We start from the raw sequence: 20,028 nt of genomic DNA, 5'->3' as shown, positions 1-20,028 counted from the left end.
CCTGTGGGCGTCCTAGAGAAACAACATGTAAGTGTTCGTGACAGTCTCACCTTTCCATAGAGGGGTCATATTAGTGTGTAGCCCAAACGGTTCGGACGCTACTTCTGGAGGTCGTAGAGCAGAAAACCATCGTGTTGGTGAGAGTCTCATCTTTCCATAGAGGGGTCATATTAGTTTGTAGGCCAAACCATTCGGACGCTACAGACGATTTTGTGAGAAGACCGAATTTCAAGATGTCTCACGGTCTGACAAACACCGCTATAGCTCTGTCACCTTTCACTGCAGATGTGGAAGTGTGACGTTGGCGATTGAGACGCAATCCAATGCAAAAAAAACAACATCTCTATCTTAAACTGATGGGTTTTTATAGGGATTTTAGTATTATGTTAATTATATTTTCGTGGGGCTGAAGAAATCGACTATAGGGGGTTAATGTTACTGTATACAGGCCATTCCACGTACTCCTGTTAATGCTACTGTTATAGATACAGGGCTAACCTCAGTCCTACTATGAATGTTACTGTAAACAGACATTCCCCTATACTACTGTTAATATTCATGTTAATGTTACTGTAAATGACCCATACTGTTAGTGTAGATACTGTATACTACAGTTAATATTCACGTTAATGTTACTGTAAATGATCCATACAGTTAGTGTAGATACTGTATACTACAGTTAATATTCATGTTAATGTTACTGTAAATGATCCATACAGTTAGTGTAGATACTGTATACTACAGTTAATATTCATGTTAATGTTACTGTAAATGACCCATACTGTTAGTGTAGATACTGTATACTACAGTTAATATTCATGTTAATGTTACTGTAAATGACCCATACTGTTAGTGTAGATACTGTATACTACAGTTAATATTCATGTTAATGTTACTGTAAATGATCCATACTGTTAGTGTAGATACTGTATACTACAGTTAATATTCATGTTAATGTTACTGTAAATGACCCATACTGTTAGTGTAGATACTGTATACTACAGTTAATATTCATGTTAATGTTACTGTAAATGATCCATACAGTTAGTGTAGATACTGTATACTACAGTTAATATTCATGTTAATGTTACTGTAAATGACCCATACTGTTAGTGTAGATACTGTATACTACAGTTAATATTCACGTTAATGTTACTGTAAATGATCCATACAGTTAGTGTAGATACTGTATACTACAGTTAATATTCATGTTAATGTTACTGTAAATGACCCATACTGTTAGTGTAGATACTGTATACTACAGTTAATATTCATGTTAATGTTACTGTAAATGACCCATACGGTTAGTGTAGATACTGTATACTACAGTTAATATTCATGTTAATGTTACTGTAAATGATCCATACAGTTAGTGTAGATACTGTATACTACAGTTAATATTCATGTTAATGTTACTGTAAATGACCCATACGGTTAGTGTAGATACTGTATACTACAGTTAATATTCATGTTAATGTTACTGTAAATGACCCATACTGTTAGTGTAGATACTGTATACTACAGTTAATATTCATGTTAATGTTACTGTAAATGACCCATACGGTTAGTGTAGATACTGTATACTACAGTTAATATTCATGTTAATGTTACTGTAAATGATCCATACAGTTAGTGTAGATACTGTATACTACAGTTAATATTCACGTTAATGTTACTGTAAATGATCCATACAGTTAGTGTAGATACTGTATACTACAGTTAATATTCATGTTAATGTTACTGTAAATGACCCATACAGTTACTCTAGATACTGTATACTACAGTTAATATTCACGTTAATGTTACTGTAAATGATCCATACAGTTAGTGTAGATACTGTATACTACAGTTAATATTCATGTTAATGTTACTGTAAATTATCCATACAGTTAGTGTAGATACTGTATACTACTGTTAATATTCATGTTAATGTTACTGTAAATGATCCATACAGTTAGTGTAGATACTGTATACTACAGTTAATATTCATGTTAATGTTACTGTAAATGACCCATACTGTTAGTGTAGATACTGTATACTACAGTTAATATTCATGTTAATGTTACTGTAAATGATCCATACTGTTAGTGTAGATACTGTATACTACAGTTAATATTCATGTTAATGTTACTGTAAATGACCCATACTGTTAGTGTAGATACTGTATACTACAGTTAATATTCATGTTAATGTTACTGTAAATGACCCATACTGTTAGTGTAGATACTGTATACTACAGTTAATATTCATGTTAATGTTACTGTAAATGACCCATACTGTTAGTGTAGATACTGTATACTACAGTTAATATTCATGTTAATGTTACTGTAAATGATCCATACAGTTAGTGTAGATACTGTATACTACTGTTAATATTCATGTTAATGTTACTGTAAATGATCCATACAGTTAGTGTAGATACTGTATACTACAGTTAATATTCACGTTAATGTTACTGTAAATGATCCATACAGTTAGTGTAGATACTGTATACTACAGTTAATATTCATGTTAATGTTACTGTAAATGACCCATACAGTTACTCTAGATACTGTATACTACAGTTAATATTCACGTTAATGTTACTGTAAATGATCCATACAGTTAGTGTAGATACTGTATACTACAGTTAATATTCATGTTAATGTTACTGTAAATTATCCATACAGTTAGTGTAGATACTGTATACTACTGTTAATATTCATGTTAATGTTACTGTAAATGATCCATACAGTTAGTGTAGATACTGTATACTACAGTTAATATTCATGTTAATGTTACTGTAAATGACCCATACTGTTAGTGTAGATACTGTATACTACAGTTAATATTCATGTTAATGTTACTGTAAATGATCCATACTGTTAGTGTAGATACTGTATACTACAGTTAATATTCATGTTAATGTTACTGTAAATGACCCATACTGTTAGTGTAGATACTGTATACTACAGTTAATATTCATGTTAATGTTACTGTAAATGACCCATACTGTTAGTGTAGATACTGTATACTACAGTTAATATTCATGTTAATGTTACTGTAAATGACCCATACTGTTAGTGTAGATACTGTATACTACAGTTAATATTCATGTTAATGTTACTGTAAATGATCCATACAGTTAGTGTAGATATATACTGTATACTACTGTTAATATTCACGTTAATGTTACTGTAAATGACCCATACTGTTAGTGTAGATACTGTATACTACAGTTAATATTCATGTTAATGTTACTGTAAATGACCCATACTGTTAGTGTAGATACTGTATACTACAGTTAATATTCATGTTAATGTTACTGTAAATGATCCATACAGTTAGTGTAGATACTGTATACTACTGTTAATATTCATGTTAATGTTACTGTAAATGACCCATACAGTTAGTGTAGATACTGTATACTACAGTTAATATTCACGTTAATGTTACTGTAAATGACCCATACTGTTAGTGTAGATAATGTGTGTTACTGTGTAAACAGCTAGCTCCATCCTCCTGACTGTGGTTCTATCTCCAGCCAAGATGACAGGCTAAATATAATACCAGCATGTTAATAACTTAACACCCTACTCCAACTGGTAATTACCTGGCTAATTAAACACTTGCATTCTTAATGGATTCAGTTCTCAGAAGAGAGAAGCTTTCCTTATGACTCCCCATTCCCTGCATCCCATCTCTCTCTCTCTCTAACTCTTCTCCTAACCCACTGCCCTGCATCCCATCTCTCTCTCACTCTCTCTAACTCTTCTCCTAACCCACTGCCCTGCATCCCATCTCTCTCTCTCTCTCTCTCTCTAACTCTTCTCCTAACCCACTGCCCTGCATCCCATCTCTCTCTCTCTCTCTAACTCTTCTCCTAACCCACTGCCCTGCATCCCATCTCTCTCTCACTCTCTCTAACTCTTCTCCTAACCCACTGCCTTGCATCCCATCTCTCTAACTCTTCTCCTAACCCACTGCCCTGCATCCCATCTCTCTCTCACTCTCTCTAACTCTTCTCCTAACCCACTGCCCTGCATCCCATCTCTCTCTCACTCTCTCTAACTCTTCTCCTAACCCACTGCCCTGCATCCCATCTCTCTCTCACTCTCTCTAACTCTTCTCCTAACCCACTGCCCTGCATCCCATCTCTCTCTCACTCTCTCCAACTCTTCTCCTAACCCACTGCCCTGCATCCCATCTCTCTCTCACTCTCTCCAACTCTTCTCCCAACCCACTGCCTTGCATCCCATCTCTCTAACTCTTCTCCTAACCCACTGCCCTGCATCCCATCTCTCTCTCACTCTCTCTAACTCTTCTCCTAACCCACTGCCCTGCATCCCATCTCTCTCTCACTCTCTCCAACTCTTCTCCTAACCCACTGCCCTGCATCCCATCTCTCTCTCTCTCTCCAACTCTTCTCCTAACCCACTGCCCTGCATCAATCTCTTACTTCCTGCATCTCCTGCCAATCCCCACTTTTCACCCACATCCCTCTGTCCCTATAAGCAGTCCTGGTTAATATGTTCTAACCCTCTGTCCCTATAAGCAGTCCTGGTTAATATGTTCTAACCCTCTGTCCCTATAAGCAGTCCTGGTTAATATGTTCTAACCCTCTGTCCCTATAAGCAGTCCTGGTTAATATGTTCTAACCCTCTGTCCCTATAAGCAGTCCTGGTTAATATGTTCTAACCCTCTGTTCCTATAAGCAGTCCTGGTTAATATGTTCTAACCCTCTGTTCCTATAAGCAGTCCTGGTTAATATGTTCTAACCCTCTGTCTCTATAAGCAGTCCTGGTTAATATGTTCTAACCCTCTGTTCCTATAAGCAGTCCTGGTTAATATGTTCTAACCCTCTGTCCCTATAAGCAGTCCTGGTTAATATGTTCTAACCCTCTGTTCCTATAAGCAGTCCTGGTTAATATGTTCTAACCCTCTGTTCCTATAAGCAGTCCTGGTTAATATGTTCTAACCCTCTGTTCCTATAAGCAGTCCTGGTTAATATGTTCTAACCCTCTGTTCCTATAAGCAGTCCTGGTTAATATGTTCTAACCCTCTGTTCCTATAAGCAGTCCTGGTTAATATGTTCTAACCCTCTGTCTCAATAAGCAGTCCTGGTTAATATGTTCTAACCCTCTGTCCCTATAAGCAGTCCTGGTTAATATGTTCTAACCCTCTGTCTCTATAAGCAGTCCTGGTTAATATGTTCTAACCCTCTGTCCCTATAAGCAGTCCTGGTTAATATGTTCTAACCCTCTGTCCCTATAAGCAGTCCTGGTTAATATGTTCTAACCCTCTGTCCCTATAAGCAGTCCTGGTTAATATGTTCTAACCCTCTGTTCCTATAAGCAGTCCTGGTTAATATGTTCTAACCCTCTGTCTCTATAAGCAGTCCTGGTTAATATGTTCTAACCCTCTGTTCCTATAAGCAGTCCTGGTTAATATGTTCTAACCCTCTGTCTCTATAAGCAGTCCTGGTTAATATGTTCTAACCCTCTGTCTCTATAAGCAGTCCTGGTTAATATGTTCTAACCCTCTGTCCCTATAAGCAGTCCTGGTTAATATGTTCTAACCCTCTGTCCCTATAAGCAGTCCTGGTTAATATGTTCTAACCCTCTGTCCCTATAAGCAGTCCTGGTTAATATGTTCTAACTGAGTGTTATACCCTTTTCACACTATCATGCCGGGAAGGCTGAGCGTTAGTGTGGTTCAGCCTGGTTGGGTAAGGCTGTGGTTTAGCCTGGTTGGGTAAGGATGTGGTTTAGCCTGGTTGGGTAAGGCTGTGGTTTTGCCTGGTTGGGTAAGGCTGTGGTTTTGCCTGGTTGGGTAAGGCTGTGGTTTTGCCTGGTTGGGTAAGGCTGTGGTTTAGCCTGGTTGGGTAAGGCTGTGGTTTAGCCTGGTTGGGTAAGGCTGTGGTTTAGCCTGGTTGGGTAAGGATGTGGTTTTGCCTGGTTGGGTAAGGATGTGGTTTAGCCTGGTTGGGTAAGGATGTGGTTTAGCCTGGTTGGGTAAGGCTGTGGTTTTGCCTGGTTGGGTAAGGCTGTGGTTTTGCCTGGTTGGGTAAGGCTGTGGTTTAGCCTGGTTGGGTAAGGATGTGGTTTTGCCTGGTTGGGTAAGGATGTGGTTTAGCCTGGTTGGGTAAGGATGTGGTTTAGCCTGGTTGGGTAAGGATGTGGTTTAGCCTGGTTGGGTAAGGCTGTGGTTTAGCCTGGTTGGGTAAGGATGTGGTTTTGCCTGGTTGGGTAAGGATGTGGTTTAGCCTGGTTGGGTAAGGATGTGGTTTAGCCTGGTTGGGTAAGGCTATGGTTTTGCCTGGTTGGGTAAGGCTGTGGTTTTGCCTGGTTGGGTAAGGCTGTGGTTTAGCCTGGTTGGGTAAGGATGTGGTTTTGCCTGGTTGGGTAAGGATGTGGTTTAGCCTGGTTGGGTAAGGATGTGGTTTAGCCTGGTTGGGTAAGGATGTGGTTTAGCCTGGTTGGGTAAGGCTGTGGTTTAGCCTGGTTGGGTAAGGCTGTGGTTTTGCCTGGTTGGGTAAGGCTGTGGTTTTGCCTGGTTGGGTAAGGCTGTGGTTTAGCCTGGTTGGGTAAGGCTGTGGTTTAGCCTGGTTGGGTAAGGATGTGGTTTAGCCTGGTTGGGTAAGGCTGTGGTTTTGCCTGGTTGGGTAAGGCTGTGGTTTTGCCTGGTTGGGTAAGGCTGTGGTTTTGCCTGGTTGGGTAAGGCTGTGGTTTAGCCTGGTTGGGTAAGGCTGTGGTTTAGCCTGGTTGGGTAAGGCTGTGGTTTAGCCTGGTTGGGTAAGGATGTGGTTTTGCCTGGTTGGGTAAGGATGTGGTTTAGCCTGGTTGGGTAAGGATGTGGTTTAGCCTGGTTGGGTAAGGCTGTGGTTTTGCCTGGTTGGGTAAGGCTGTGGTTTTGCCTGGTTGGGTAAGGCTGTGGTTTAGCCTGGTTGGGTAAGGATGTGGTTTTGCCTGGTTGGGTAAGGATGTGGTTTAGCCTGGTTGGGTAAGGATGTGGTTTAGCCTGGTTGGGTAAGGATGTGGTTTAGCCTGGTTGGGTAAGGCTGTGGTTTAGCCTGGTTGGGTAAGGATGTGGTTTGCCTGGTTGGGTAAGGATGTGGTTTAGCCTGGTTGGGTAAGGATGTGGTTTAGCCTGGTTGGGTAAGGCTATGGTTTTGCCTGGTTGGGTAAGGCTGTGGTTTTGCCTGGTTGGGTAAGGCTGTGGTTTAGCCTGGTTGGGTAAGGATGTGGTTTTGCCTGGTTGGGTAAGGATGTGGTTTAGCCTGGTTGGGTAAGGATGTGGTTTAGCCTGGTTGGGTAAGGATGTGGTTTAGCCTGGTTGGGTAAGGCTGTGGTTTAGCCTGGTTGGGTAAGGCTGTGGTTTTGCCTGGTTGGGTAAGGCTGTGGTTTTGCCTGGTTGGGTAAGGCTGTGGTTTAGCCTGGTTGGGTAAGGCTGTGGTTTAGCCTGGTTGGGTAAGGCTGTGGTTTAGCCTGGTTGGGTAAGGCTGTGGTTTAGCCTGGTTGGGTAAGGCTGTGGTTTAGCCTGGTTGGGTAAGGCTGTGGTTTAGCCTGGTTGGGTAAGGCTGTGGTTTAGCCTGGTTGGGTAAGGCTGAGTTTTAGCCTGGTTGGGTAAGGCTGTGGTTTAGCCTGGGTCTGGTCTAGGAGAGGGACATCTTGTCTGGTTGTCAGGCTGAAGGGGCATCAGTCTCGGCACTCCCTACCCGGCACTCCCTACCCTGCTCTCCCTACCCGGCACTCCCTACCCTGCTCTCCCTACCCTGCTCTCCCTACCCTGCTCTCCCTACCCTGCTCTCCCTACCCTGCTCTCCCTACCCTGCTCTCCCTACCCTGCTCCCTACCCGCTCCCCCGCCCGCCTCCCCTCCCTACCCGTCCCCTACCCTGCTCTCCCTACCCTGCTCTCCCTACCCTGCTCTCCCTACCCTGCTCTCCCTACCCTGCACTACACACACCCCTGCTCTAGTCTACAGTATAAATACATGAAAAGATTTGGCTGTGGGTAGAGTGCTGCAAAAAAAAAAAAAAAAATCCCTTAATGGTATTCATACGCGCAAACACACATTGCCTCAGACACACACACAACCTGTCACCAACAAACACACTTACAAACATGCGCACAGACGTACACACACACACACACACACACACACACACACACACACACACACACACGTGAAAGGACTGACGGACACACACACAAATCAGCATGGTGCCCATCTGCTGTCTTTGAAGGATATCATTGTATTCATTAAAATGAATAAACAGCTTCAAAAGCCACATCGGGGCAAAAAGCTGTGAAATCCATGGCCGCTGTCCCCCTCCACCTTCCTCCCCTCTGTTCTGTCTCAGACCATCAGGTGGTAGCATACGTGCTGTATTAATTGGTGATAGACATGGCAGGCATCTCCTCCTAGAGCGGTACATGGAAGATCTAAAGGGCTGCTTAAATAAAATATCAAACAGTAGTTGTATCTAATGCAGCTAACGCAGGAGGTAGGCTGCTCATTATGACATTATGAGGGAGAGAGCCTCACAGGGCTCTGGTCACAAGGAGTGCACTATATAGGGAATAGGGTACACGGGCTAGATCGCCAAGTTAGCTGACTGACTGACTGCAGACCTAGGGAATAGGGTACACGGGCTAGAGCGCCAAGTTAGCTGACTGACTGACTGCAGACCTAGGGAATAGGGTACACGGGCTAGAGCGCCAAGTTAGCTGACTGACTGACTGCAGACCTAGGGAATAGGGTACACGGGCTAGAGCGCCAAGTTAGCTGACTGACTGACTGCAGACCTAGGGAATAGGGTACACGGGCTAGAGCGCCAAGTTAGCTGACTGACTGACTGCAGACGGCTTCCATCCAGCCTCATTAGAGCCAGTGTGTGTGAGTGTAGGCTGTTCCTAAAATGATCAAAGTACTTTACACTCCCTCCTTAACACGCACACACACACCTGATCACAGAAGAGGAAGGAACATGATGACAGAACAGGAAGGAACGTGATCACAGAAGAGGAAGTAACGTGATGACAGAACAGGAAGGAGCGTGATGACAGAAGAGGAAGGAGCGTGATGACAGAAGAGGAAGGAGCGTGGTGACAGAAGAGGAAGGAACGTGGTGACAGAAGAGGAAGGAACGTGGTGACAGAAGAGGAAGGAACGTGGTGACAGAAGAGGAAGGAACGTGGTGACAGAAGAGGAAGGAACGTGGTGACAGAAGAGGAAGGTACGTGGTGACAGAAGAGGAAGGAACGTGGTGACAGAAGAGGAAGGAACGTGGTGACAGAAGAGGAAAGGGACGTGGTGACAGAAGAGGAAGGAGCGTGGTGACAGAAGAGGAAGGAGCGTGGTGACAGAAGAGGAAGGAGCGTGGTGACAGAAGAGGAAGGAGCGTGGTGACAGAAGAGGAAGGAACGCGGTGACAGAAGAGGAAGGAACATGATGACAGAAGAGGAAGGAACATGGTGACAGAAGAGGAAGGAACATGGTGACAGAAGAGGAAGGAACGTGATGACAGTAGAGGAAGGAACGCGATGACAGAAGAGGAAGGAACATGATGACAGAAGAGGAAGGAACGCGATGACAGAAGAGGAAGGAACATGGTGACAGAAGAGGAAGGAACATGGTGACAGAAGAGGAAGGAACGTGGTGACAGAAGAGGAAGGAACGTGATGACAGAAGAGGAAGGAACATGATGACAGAAGAGGAAGGAACGCGATGACAGAAGAGGAAGGAACATGGTGACAGAAGAGGAAGGAACATGGTGACAGAAGAGGAAGGAACGTGATGACAGAAGAGGAAGGAACGTGATGAGGGGAAAAAGAAAAAAGGGGGGATAAGAGAAGCAAAGGAAAATAACTAAAGGGATGAGGGGGTGGAGAGAGATGTGGAACGCTGGCTGTGAGGGGGTGGAGAGAGATGTGGAACGCTGGCTGTGAGGGGGTGGAGAGAGATGTGGAACGCTGGCTGTGAGGGGGTGGAGAGAGATGTGGAACGCTGGCTGTGAGGGGGGGGAGAGAGATGAGGAACGCTGGCTGTGAGGGGGTGGAGAGAGATGTGGAATGCTGGCTGTGAGGGGGTGGAGAGAGATGTGGAACGCTGGCTGTGAGGGGGTGGAGAGAGAATGAGGAACGCTGGCTGTGAGGGGGTGGAGAGAGATGTGGAACGCTGGCTGTGAGGGGGTGGAGAGAGATGAGGAACGCTGGCTGTGAGGGGGTGGAGAGAGATGTGGAACGCTGGCTGTGAGGGGGTGGAGAGAGATGTGGAACGCTGGCTGTGAGGGGGTGGAGAGAGATGTGGAACGCTGGCTGTGAGGGGGTGGAGAGAGATGAGGAACGCTGGCTGTGAGGGGGTGGAGAGAGATGTGGAACGCTGGCTGTGAGGGGGGTGAAGAGAGATGTGGAACGCTGGCTGTGAGGGGGTGGAAAGAGATGTGGAACGCTGGCTGTGAGGGGTGGAGAGAGATGAGGAACGCTGGCTGTGAGGGGGTGGAGAGAGATGTGGAACGCTGGCTGTGAGGGGGTGGAGAGAGATGTGGAACGCTGGCTGTGAGGGGGTGGAGAGAGATGTGGAACGCTGGCTGTGAGGGGGGTGGAGAGATGTGAACGCTGGCTGTGAGGGGGTGGAGAGAGATGTGGAACGCTGGCTGTGAGGGGGTGGAGAGAGATGTGGAACGCTGGCTGTGAGGGGGTGGAGAGAGATGTGGAACGCTGGCTGTGAGGGGGTGGAGAGAGATGTGGAACGCTGGCTGTGAGGGGGTGGAGAGAGATGTGGAACGCTGGCTGTGAGGGGGTGGAGAGAGATGTGGAACGCTGGCTGTGGGTGATTAATATGCAGGAGAACTGAGACCTATTGCTATACGTAACAGGTCCTGTACCCTCTAAAGCTAACATTACATAGGAAGACTTACGGAACAGTCTAAACATCAATAATGAACAGCTGTTACATCTACATACCAACAGAGGAAGGACAAAACAGAACTTTGTTGGATACAAACAAAACATAAGCCAATATAGTGACACTTACGCAACCCTTTGGGCTGAACGCTACGAAGCTGGGCTGCATCTTTAACCTTAAAGCGGAGCGCATGTGTGTCATCGCAACTAAGACAATACTCTGTTGTGCAGAAATATGTCCATCTGACTCCAGAATCAACTTCAAACTGGGCCATGACAAAACTGACGTCTAAATCAAATGTTTTCTCTACCAACTGTGTTCCTGGGTACTGTGCATAGACAGACACACACACCAGCCCGGTTTTTAAATATTTCATTGCAGCTGCAGAGTTAGAACAACCCGTCACTCGGATGTGGTTGATTTAAATCAGTGCGCAAACGAGCACTCAGTCTCTCTCTCCATCAATTCCATTCAAATCGCATTCAAAATAGATACCTCATCCTGTTCAAGAACGATCTACATTATTTATACACAAAAGTATGTGGACACCCCTTTCAAATTAGTGGATTTGGCTATTTCAGCCACACCCGTTGTTGACAGGTGTATAAAATCGAGCACACAGCCATGCAATCTCCACAGACAAACATTGGCAGTAGAATGGCCTTACTGAAGAGCTCAGTGACTTTCAACGTGGCACCGTCATAGGATGCCACCTTTCCAACAAGTCAGTTCGTCAAATTTTGTCCCTGCTAGAGCTGCCCCCGGTCAACTGTAAGTGGTGTTATTGTGAAGTGGAACCGTCTAGGAGCAACAACGGCTCAGCCGTGAAGTGGTAGGCCACACAAGCTCACAGAACGGGACCGCCGAGTGCTGAAGTACGTAGCATGTAGCCCCATGCGTAGGCCCCTTTTTGGTTTGGGTCTGTGTATCTTTTCTGTCTGTAGAATCTACAGCACACGAGGGAGTGGTCTGTGTCAGTCTGCGCTGTGAAAACTGCAGGTGTCATCATGTAAGGATCAGATCCAGCTGGTGCCATTGACCTGATCATGGGTAGCTGCAGGTATCACTTATTTCTTGTAGGTTGTCAGTTAGTCCAGTTGTCATAGTCCTGACGTTCCAGCATCCCAGACGTAACGGTTTGTTTCGTTTGGTGCGCTGGTTTACAGCCCACTTGTTGGGATAAATCCCTAAGCTTCATGCACCCAATGACGAAGGTGGTGGGACAACATCTAATTGACTGGGGACTGCCCAGCTTAAGGGGGCGGTAGCTGTCCAGTGAAATCTGGGCATCTCTCCCACTGTCGAAGGGACTGGTGCCCATCTCCACGCCAAAAACGGGTAACGGCTTACCTCGTGTGTTGTATCTACACAGCACAAAAAGCCTGGGCAATGTGTATGGAGGCCCTGTGTTTCCCAGGCAACAGGGCTCCCTTCCTGGCCTCCCCTCTCGGCCTCCCTGGCCTGATCCAAAGCAGTTATTCATTCAGACCCTTAACCATTCAATCTTCGTGAAGAGAAGCGAAAGCCGTCTGCATCCTATTCCAGTTCTATATTATTCATGCACGTCATTACAATGACGAAGGTAAGGACAATTAAACTTAGTCAATAGGCTACTACAGAGAGAAAGAGGTAATGTTCACTTCACACAACATTAGGGGAAATATTATCAAAAGGTAATGCATCATAGGCCCTATTATATTTCAAAATATATCACATTTGCTAGCCTTTAATTGTAACTTTGCAGGTTGCATGTCCCGCACCAGCATCACATGTCCCGCACCAGCATCACCTGTCCCGCACCAGCATCACCTGTCCCGCACCAGCATCACCTGTCCCGCACCAGCATCACATGTCCTGCACCAGCATTACATCCTGCACCAGCATCACATGTCCCGCACCAGCATCACATGTCCCGCACCAGCATCACATGTCCCGCACCAGCATCACATGTCCCGCACCAGCATCACATGTCCCGCACCAGCATCACATGTCCCGCACCAGCATCACATGTCCCGCACCAGCATCACATGTCCCGCACCAGCATCACATGTCCCGCACCAGCATCACATGTCCTGCACCAGCATCACATGTCCTTCACCAGCATCACATGTCCTTCACCAGCATCACATGTTCTCTCCCAGCTTCATTGTTTGAACAGGGTGTGCTATCCCAGTCCATATAATACAGTCCACACTCAAAGATTACTGGACCTTGTTTAATTTATTTACCCAAGAGAGCATACATTTATGACCGTTTTTTTCTGACATGCGTAATGTGCGGTAGCCTATAACCAATCATATGTAGCCTATTGGATAACGGGACAATCATTTGGGCTTTTTGGGGATTGAGCTCATAAAATGTATGAAATGCAGGGATCATAAAATCTCAGGTAGCATCAAGCTTGAATTTTCATGCCGATCAAAGCGCTAATCAAATCCAGACATATTTTTATGCTTTAGAATGACATTTCCTGGAACATATCCTGGAACATTTCCTGGAACGTTTGTAAAATACTGGGACAATATGAAGCCCTAATGGAGGTAGAGAGGGATATGTGTTTTCATACACACATACAGTGTCTGGGATGGAGGGGTAGGTGGAGGGGACATGGGGGATCAGGGAGAGGGGGCATGGGGGATGGGGAGAGGAAACATGGGGGATGGGGAGAGGAAACATGGGGGATCGGGGAGAGGGGACATGGGGGATCGGGGAGAGGAAACATGGGGGATCGGGGAGAGGGGACATGGGAGATCAGGGAGAGGGGACATGGGGGATCAGGGAGAGGAGACATGGGGGATCAGGGAGAGGAGACATGGGGATCAGGGAGAGGGGACATGGGGGATCAGGAGAGGGGACATGGGATCAGGGAGAGGGGGCATGGGGGATCAGGGAGAGGGGACATGGGGGATCGGGAGAGGGGGGGCATGGGGGATCAGGGAGAGGGGGCATGGGGGATCAGGGAGAGGGGGCATGGGGGATCAGGGAGAGGGGGCATGGGGGATCAGGGAGAGGGGACATGGGGGATCGGGGAGAGGGGGCATGGGGGATCAGGGAGAGGGGGCATGGGGGATCGGGGAGAGGGGACATGGGGGATCGGGGGCATGGGGGATCAGGGAGAGGGGACATGGGGGGATCGGGGGAGAGGGGGAATGGGGGATCGGGGGCATGGGGGGATCGGGGAGAGGGGACATGGGGGATCGGGAGAGGAAACATGGGGGATCGGGGAGAGGGGACATGGGGGATCAGGGAGAGGGGACATGGGGATCGGGGAGAGGGGACATGGGGGATCAGGAGAGGGGGACATGGGGGATCAGGGAGAGGGGACATGGGGGATCAGGGAGAGGGGACATGGGGGATCAGGGAGAGGGGACATGGGGGATCAGGGAGAGGGGACATGGGGGATCAGGGAGAGGGGGCATGGGGGATCAGGGAGAGGGGACATGGGGGATCGGGGGAGAGGGGGGCATGGGGGATCAGGGAGAGGGGCATGGGGATCGGGAGAGGGGACATGGGGATCGGGGAGGACATGGGGGATCGGGGAGAGGGGACATGGGGGATCGGGAGAGGGGGAATGGGGGATCGGGGCATGGGGGATCAGGGAGAGGGGACATGGGGGATCGGGAAGGAACATGGGGGATCAGGAGAGGGGGCATGGGGGATCGGGGAGAGGGCATGGGGATCGGGAGAGGGGACATGGGGGATCGGGGAGAGGGGACATGGGGGATCGGGGAGAGGGGACATGGGGGATCAGGGAGAGGAAACATGGGGGATCGGGAGAGAGAAACATGGGGGATCGGGAGAGGGGGGCATGGGGGATCGGGAGAGGGGGACATGGGGGATCGGGAGAGGGGACATGGGGGATCGGGGGAGAGGGGGACATGGGGGATCAGGAGAGGGGCATGGGGGATCAGGGAGAGGGGGCATGGGGGGATCAGGAGAGGAGACATGGGGGATCAGGGAGAGGGGACATGGGGGATCAGGGGAGAGGGGACATGGGGGGATCAGGGAGAGGGGGCATAGGGGATCGGGAGAGGGGGGCATGGGGGATCGGGGAGAGGGGGGCATAGGGATCGGGGAGAGGGGGGCATGGGGATCAGGGAGAGGAAACATGGGGGATCGGGGAGAGGGGGCATGGGGGATCAGGGAGAGGAAACATGGGGATCGGGGAGAGGGGACATGGGGGATCAGGGAGAGGAAACATGGGGGATCGGGAGAGGGGCATGGGGATTGGGGAGAGGGGACATGGGGGATCGGGAGAGGGGACATGGGGGATCAGGGAGAGGGGACATGGGGGATCAGGGAGAGGGGGCATGGGGGATCAGGGAGAGGAAACATGGGGGATCGGGGAGAGGGGACATGGGGGATCAGGGAGAGGAAACATGGGGGATCGGGGAGAGGGGGCATGGGGGATCGGGGAGAGATGTAGGAATAGAGAGAGATATGTAGGAATAGAGAGAGATATGTAGGAATAGAGAGAGAGATGTAGGAATAGAGAGAGAGATGTAGGAATAGAGAGAGAGATGTAGGAATAGAGAGAGATATGTAGGAATAGAGAGAGATATGTAGGAATAGAGAGAGAGATGTAGGAATAGAGAGAGATATGTAGGAATAGAGAGAGAGATGTAGGAATAGAGAGAGATATGTAGGAATAGAGAGAGAGATATGTAGGAATAGAGAGAGATATGTAGGAATAGAGAGAGAGATGTAGGAATAGAGAGAGATATGTAGGAATAGAGAGAGAGATGTAGGAATAGAGAGAGATATGTAGGAATAGAGAGAGATATGTAGGAATAGAGAGAGATATGTAGGAATAGAGAGAGATATGTAGGAATAGAGAGAGATATGTAGGAATAGAGAGAGATATGTAGGAATAGAGAGAGATATGTAGGAATAGAGAGGAGGATAGAGCTAATGATAAAGGAAGAAGAGTGCTAGATGGTGAGATGGGTATCAGTGTGTATCTTACCTGGTCTGCGATGGTGCGGCCCAGTTTATCCATCCTGGATCCAGCCTCAGCAATCTTCTTAGCGGCACTGATGACATCAGAGGTATTCTTCAACGGACCTTTACCCCTGGGAACACAAGATCCACATCAATCTGCTGCTCAAACACACACACAAACCTTTCATACACTGACTACATCCATACATTTACATTTTTGGCATTTAGCAGACGCTCTTATCCAGAGCGACTTACAGTTAGTGAGTGCATACATTTTTATTTTTCATACTGGCCCCCCGTGGGAATCGAACCCACAACCCTGGCATTGCAAACGCCATGCTCTACCAACTGAGCTACATCCCTGCCGGCCATTCCCTCCCCTACCCTGGACGACGGTGGGCCAATTGTGCGCCGCCCCATGGGTCTCGGGAGATACACACCTCTTCAACAGACCTTTGCCCCTGGGAACGCATGATCCCCACACCCCCTACCTGATACAGTCCATCCACTCTCATGTAGTCTATATTTTCTCTCTCTCTGACAGATGGTGTGGATATGGGGGATGTGTGTTATGGTACAGTAGAGTCCCCCCAGTGATACACGGCCCACAGTCCCCCCAGTGATACACGGCCCACAGAGTCCCCCCCAGTGATACACGGCCCACAGAGTCCCCCCAGTGATACACGGCCCACAGAGTCCCTCAGTGATACACGGCCCACAGAGTCCCCCCAGTGATACACGGCCCACAGAGTCCCCCCAGTGATACACGGCCCACAGAGTCCCTCAGTGATACACGGCCCACAGAGTCCCCCCAGTGATACACGGCCCACAGAGTCCCCCCAGTGATACACGGCCCACAGAGTCCCCCAGTGATACACGGCCCACAGAGTCCCCCCCAGTGATACACGGCCCACAGAGTCCCCCCAGTGATACACGGCCCACAGAGTCCCCCCAGTGACAGTGATTTGATCATATACGGCCCAGAGTCCCCCAGTGACAGTGATTTGATCATATACGGCCCAGAGTCCCCCCAGTGACAGTGATTTGATCATATACGGCCCAGAGTCCCCCAGTGACAGTGATTTGATCATATACGGCCGAGAGTCCCCCCAGTGACAGTGATTTGATCATATACGGCCCAGAGTCCCCCAGTGACAGTGATTTGATCATATACGGCCCAGAGTCCCCCAGTGACAGTGATTTGATCATATACGGCCCAGAGTCCCCCAGTGACAGTGATTTGATCATATATGGCCCAGAGTCCCCCAGTGACAGTGATTTGATCATACACGGCCCAGAGTCCCCCAGTGACAGTGATTTGATCATATACGGCCCAGAGTCCCCCCAGTGACAGTGATTTCATCAGTAGAGGTCATGTGCTTTATACCTTCAACCTAGAGGCCACCACAACACATTGGCAGCTAGCTGTACCATCCACTCCTCCCCCTCCTACACAGTCCAATAGAAAATACCCTAATCACCGCATGAATCCCCAATGGAACCCTTTGCCCTATAGTGTGCACTACATTTGTAAGTAGTACTCTAGGAAATAGGGTGCCATTTGGGATGCAGATTCCTTTACTGACTAGTGCCTGTTAAAGCTGGATTAAAATGGATCCCACACCTTAAGCCTGCTCAGACAGATAGCCTGTTAAAGCTGGATTAAAATGGATCCCACACCTTAAGCCTGCTCAGACAGATAGCCTGTTAAAGCTGGATTAAAATGGATCCCACACCTTAAGCCTGCTCAGACAGATAGCCTGTTAAAGCTGGATTAAAATGGATCCCACACCTTAAGCCTGCTCAGACAGATAGCCTGTTAAAGCTGGATTAAAATGGATCCCACACCTTAAGCCTGCTCAGACAGATAGCCTGTTAAAGCAGGATTAAAATGGATCCCACATCTTAAGCCTGCTCAGACAGATAGCCTGTTAAAGCAGGATTAAAATGGATCCCACATCTTAAGCCTGCTCAGACAGATAGCCTGTTAAAGCAGGATTAAAATGGATCCCACATCTTAAGCCTGCTCAGACAGATAGCCTGTTAAAGCTGGATTAAAATGGATCCCACATCTTAAGCCTGCTCAGACAGATAGCCTGTTAAAGCTGGATTAAAATGGATCCCACATCTTAAACCTGCTCAGACAGATAGCCTGTTAAAGCTGGATTAAAATGGATCCCACATCTTAAGCCTGCTCAGACAGATAGCCTGTTAAAGCAGGATTAAAATGGATCCCACATCTTAAGCCTGCTCAGACAGATAGCCTGTTAAAGCAGGATTAAAATGGATCCCACATCTTAAACCTGCTCAGACAGATAGCCTGTTAAAGCAGGATTAAAATGGATCCCACATCTTTAGCTTGTTCAGACAGATAGCCTGTTAAAGCTGGATTAAAATGGATCCCACATCTTAAGCCTGCTCAGACAGATAGCCTGTTAAAGCTGGATTAAAATGGATCCCACACCTTAAGCCTGCTCAGACAGATAGCCTGTTAAAGCAGGATTAAAATGGATCCCACATCTTAAGCCTGCTCAGACAGATAGCCTGTTAAAGCAGGATTAAAATGGATCCCACATCTTAAGCCTGCTCAGACAGATAGCCTGTTAAAGCAGGATTAAAATGGATCCCACATCTTAAGCCTGCTCAGACAGATAGCCTGTTAAAGCAGGATTAAATTGGATCCCACATCTTAAGCCTGCTCAGACAGATAGCCTGTTAAAGCAGGATTAAAATGGATCCCACATCTTTAGCTTGTTCAGACAGATAGCCTGTTAAAGCTGGATTAAAATGGATCCCACATCTTAAGCCTGCTCAGACAGATAGCCTGTTAAAGCTGGATTAAAATGGATCCCACACCTTAAGCCTGCTCAGACAGATAGCCTGTTAAAGCTGGATTAAAATGGATCCCACACCTTAAGCCTGCTCAGACAGATAGCCTGTTAAAGCTGGATTAAAATTGATCCCACACCTTTAGCTTGTTCAGACAGATAGCCTGTTAAAGCTGGATTAAAATGGATCCCACACCTTAAGCCTGCTCAGACTGGTAGCCTGGTAACTCTTAAACGTAACTAAATGTTAACGAAAATGTAATCTACATAATCCCCAAAAGTAATGATTAATCATTAGAGGCCAAAAACAATAACGAGTAATGCTGCATACTCCAAGGAAGGATCAAATCTCACCTTTCTAGTATTTTAATTATTTTTAATAAACTGATGAGTTGTACTCACATTTGAGGACACAAGCTCAAGTACACAGTACAAATATGACAATTAAATATTTTATATGACGTATTTCCTATTCGACATAACTGTATGAATAAGGCCTGAAATGACTTATATATTTCCTAAATATAGCATAATCAATTTATAAAATGACTAACTATAAGATTTCACCTCCCTTATAACTGTAAAATACATATGTATATTTAGTGTTAAGAGAAAACGCCTGCCCCCATCGCCGTGAACGTCTCACAGATCTCTAGCTTTGCTTCCTGAACTCGTTAGGAACTTGCCTTTCATCTCATATTAATATTGTCCGTCTATGACAAACAAAGTTTTTTTTTTTTTTTTTTTTATATCTATGAATTATTGAAATCAATAATATATAAAACAATCTCAGAATGTGCTACAGCAACGAAACCACCCTCTCCTGCTGTGTTACGATGTAATTCCAAAGAGCCAATGAAATGGCAGAAGGGACATCGCAGCTTCAAGCGGTTTCAGACATCACATCCTGCTTCACACAGGCTAAAGTGCTTCCGTGAGAATCAGGGCTAGCGCTCAATGCTAGCCATTTAGATCTACGGTGTCCACAGATCCATTTATAAGCAAAAAATGTCTGTAGGTGCGGTACCAGAACCACGCAGGTTCCTTAAACAGTGAGATGTGAGGGAGGGACTTATGGCTCCATGATGCCTACATGACATGTGTCCAGGCTGAGCCAATCCAGATGGTCAGAGAACAAACACACCCATTTCTCCCTTCTGCTGTCTGGTTCACTTCTGGAAAGAGAGAAGGGTGGATATAGAGATGTGGGGAGAGACAGAATGGGTGGGATAGGGGGCAGAATGGGTGGGATAGGGGGCAGAATGGGTGGGATAGGGGGCAGAATGGGTGGGATAGGGGGCAGAATGGGTGGGATAGGGGGCAGTGCCAGTCCTGTTCAGCAAATAGCTCTGGCCTACACATAAACCACT

General features: G+C 47.0%; 1 protein-coding gene across 4 annotated transcripts in view; it reads right to left on the bottom strand.

The window, feature by feature from the left end:
- The window catches only part of LOC121538402 (catenin alpha-1), a 245,773-nt gene that overhangs the window by 34,823 nt on the left and 190,922 nt on the right, over positions 1-20,028 (bottom strand). For all 4 annotated transcript variants that reach the window (XM_045212270.1, XM_045212269.1, XM_045212271.1 and 1 more), the window contains one exon: positions 15,856-15,961. In XM_045212270.1, coding sequence (XP_045068205.1) covers positions 15,856-15,961 — 106 coding nt within the window. The remainder of the gene's footprint in view (positions 1-15,855; positions 15,962-20,028) is intronic.

The sequence above is a fragment of the Coregonus clupeaformis genome, unplaced genomic scaffold, assembly GCF_020615455.1.
Source record: "Coregonus clupeaformis isolate EN_2021a unplaced genomic scaffold, ASM2061545v1 scaf0004, whole genome shotgun sequence".
NCBI lineage: Eukaryota > Metazoa > Chordata > Actinopteri > Salmoniformes > Salmonidae > Coregonus > Coregonus clupeaformis.
This window is presented reverse-complemented; position numbering and strand designations above follow the sequence as displayed.